The sequence below is a fragment of the Vitis riparia genome, chromosome 3 (genome assembly GCF_004353265.1).
Source record: "Vitis riparia cultivar Riparia Gloire de Montpellier isolate 1030 chromosome 3, EGFV_Vit.rip_1.0, whole genome shotgun sequence".
Lineage (NCBI taxonomy): Eukaryota > Viridiplantae > Streptophyta > Magnoliopsida > Vitales > Vitaceae > Vitis > Vitis riparia.
This window is the reverse complement of record NC_048433.1, coordinates 8,256,872-8,260,252: the sequence shown is the minus strand read 5'-3', so window position 1 is coordinate 8,260,252 and position 3,381 is coordinate 8,256,872. Positions and strand designations below refer to the sequence as shown.

Sequence of the window (3,381 nt, the reverse complement as noted above, 5' to 3'; positions counted from 1 at the left end):
TGCGTAAAATCTATATTGGTTGTTTCACTAACGAATTCTTTACATCAAGTCGTGAATGAAACTACAAAAAATGAGAACTACTCTATTTCCATAGTATAAGTGTTTTAACTTTCGTTTTCACAATTTTTTTTTAAAAGAAATTCAAGAGAAATGACTTTCTTCATAAATGTATTCTTTTAGATTTTTCTAGTAGAAAGAGAGTGAGGAGAATAGATTATATATATATATATATATATATATATATATATATATAATTTATAGTGCTAATTTTAAGTTAACAATCAGAAACTGTTCCCCATTTCTTATTTTTGTTGGATCCGATTAGGTCAACCTATTTAGGCACCCAAACCTAACTCCAACAATTTTGGTGTATGGAAGTCACAATGGAAGATCCTTGAATATACACCTAATCATTTCAATGTGATAGTAAGCATAAAGGTTCTTGAGAAATTGAAACATATTCTTTGTTATAAAACATTATTGGGCAAACTTTTGGTATACGAAAGTTACCATGGAAGATCCTTGAATTCATATATGCCACAACCTTCTTAACATATTACTCATGTTTGAGAATATTTAGTATCTTGTCAAAGAAACTCCCAAATGGAAAAGTGCCTAAAGCGAAATTACATAGTTTTCAGAATTTTTTTTGTGAAAATTGCATTTATACTACATAAATCCAATAGCACCATCGTTTATCATAGAGAGCAAGATGGAGTTCTTCTAGATGCTAAACGTTAAGAACATGGACAACATAGGTTTGCTATAAAGAGCACGCTTGAGGAACTTCAAATCCTCTACCATGAAACACATTTGCAATAAATTATAAAGCTTTCATAATCTAGTTGATAAGGTTTATTTTGGGCCTCTGATAGGCGGAAGAAAATGTTGTTCACATTAATGCAATACTATTTACATTAACGTTAGAAAATTTGTATTGAACCATTGACAATGTGAAAATAAAAAGTCTCAGTTGGTTGCAATAGAAAAGCTTACAACTAATCTAAATCCAGCCAATTGGAAACAAATTAAAGGATGTTATTATCTTACGAAAAACTTGGCCTAAATCTAACCATTTGTAGACAAATGGATTTATAAAGGGATCCTTGAGTTTGTAAAGGGATTTATAGGGTATTTTTTGGTCAGCATTTCAGACAATTAAGTCATGCATTTTCATTATAAATGGGTTTGGTCATTTATATTACTTTAATTTTTCTTATATATATAATTTGGGTTTTCAAATTGAATATCAATTGAGGTGGTGTTTCCATGCATTTCTTTTCTTTTTTAGAAAATAGAAATTTTATCTGAAATGTTCTACAAAAGTAAAAAATTTACCTTCTATTTTTGAAACTCTTTTTCAAAATTTTTAAAATTTGAGGAAATAATTTTTTTTCCTCCTTAAATTTTTATCTTTTATTCTTAAAACTCTTTTCAAAATTTTAAAATTTTGAGAAAATGAAATTTTTTTACCTTTCGAAATTTGTAACATTTTCATATAAAACTTATTAATTTAAAAAAAAATGTATCTAAATATGAACTTAGCTAATTGATCCTCTACCACATGGAATTCAACTAGAGTTTATGAGTGTAGGTTTTGACAATGTGAGTTGCTTATAATCGTGAGTATTGACAAGAGTATCTATAAGTACTTCCTATGGAAGATATAAAACCTCTCCCAAATTCAATCCACCAGAGTCATATCATCGGCTGGAAAAAAAAAACCCGTAAAAAAGCACCATAATTTCAAAGAGAAAATAATGAACAGAAAACATACCCATTTATTTTGTACATGGAGGCCACAATAGCACACTGCAAGCTTCAATTTTTGTTTTAGAACATAGGAAAGAACTCCAGGTCAGGCTACAAAAATCATAATTTCTATCGGAAAGTGTCTCACATTTTTAATTAATAAAGATTTATTTTTTTGTATATAATATTTGTTTAGAATATTTCCTAAGATTCCTATAAAATAAGAAAAATTATTATGAATATTTCCGTAAATATTTTAGGTCACGAGAAAAAAAAGTTATGAGATAAATATTAACTTGTAAAGACTACGTGGTGGATGGAGATGTGAGGAAAAATGTGAGGCACCCGATGAAGCAAAGAGACTCATGGTTTGGGGTGTAGATACAAGGAATGGGAAAAGATTCAACCGCTGGGAAACATGAAATGTTTTAGGGAACTTAATAGTTATATCTGACTTTGTTTTCTGTAATATTCTTTATGGTATAGTAAAATTATTCTCTCTTATCCATGGATGCAGACATAATTAGCCAAATAATGTTAAAACCTCTTGTACCTTTATGTATGATTGTTTTTATTTTTATGTGCTTGATCTACCATTCTTGGCATTAAAGTTTCAACAGGCACAACAATGTCAAAGATAGAATATTAATGGACAAAAGAAGCACAACCTTTTTATTACTGTGGGAAGTAAAACGGAACACCAAAAACTTCAACTTTTGTAGGAAAACATAGGGATCGAGAACCTGCAGAACTACAGTAGGAAACTCAAAGAAAAGGACCCCCATAACCAAAGTTATATTTATGACTATAAGGGTCGAATCCAGCCATCTGTGCATCATAGGGCACAATCGTTCCAACAGAATTCCCTGGGAAAAAGGCAGGAGGATTTTTTGCCTCTATCATAAGTTCATCAGCTTGTCTTGCCACTTTCCTTCTTAGATCTTCCAATGATACCTTCAGAAGCTCAAGCTGCTCCAAGCTGAGCTCTTCAATTGGAGCTGCCCACCAGCACTGTGGCTTGCATGCCTCCCACATCTGTGTAAGTGCTTCACCTCGCTTTTTCTCACCCTCTAGTTGGTTCACCACTTGAGTGAGCTGCACATTAAGGTTGCGAACATTTGTAGTACGGTGAGCCTCAAAGAGTTGCAGTGCACCAGAGTTGGGCAAAGGGTTGCGCATAAGGAACCGATCTATGATTGATTCGACGCATGGATGGCCAAAGGAATACACCTTTTTGCCAGGAGAGAAGACTATTATGGCTGTTTCTGCACCACAAAGTGTGCACAACTCGCTTGCCTTCTTGAAAAGGCCAGACCGGCGTTTGGAGAAGGTAACCTGTAGGTTACTTTCTTTCGTCATTTTGGTCATCTCAACCTTCTGCCGTCCCTTACTTTTTCTCACCGTAGCCATCAAGACAAGAATCCGAAACAAAGCACTATTGTTTTCTACCCTACCAAAGCAAAAATAATATTGATTTTGATCGGGCGAAACATGTGGGTATTTAAAGGGATCTCTACCTTTGAATTTGCTTTGAATACCCTCCAAAATTTCTACTTCTCAAATCACAATCTGGATTCAATTCCTTGTATTTGATTAGTTTACCTTATAATCTGGATACCAACATCTCAG

General features: G+C 32.9%; 1 protein-coding gene across 1 annotated transcript; it reads right to left on the bottom strand.

Moving 5' to 3' along the window:
* Positions 1-2,517: 2,517 nt before the first annotated feature.
* LOC117911679 (agamous-like MADS-box protein AGL62) lies at positions 2,518-3,162 on the bottom strand. Its single transcript, XM_034826084.1, has one exon. The coding sequence runs from the start codon at positions 3,160-3,162 to the stop codon at positions 2,518-2,520; it is 645 nt and encodes a 214-aa protein (XP_034681975.1).
* Positions 3,163-3,381: the final 219 nt, after the last annotated feature.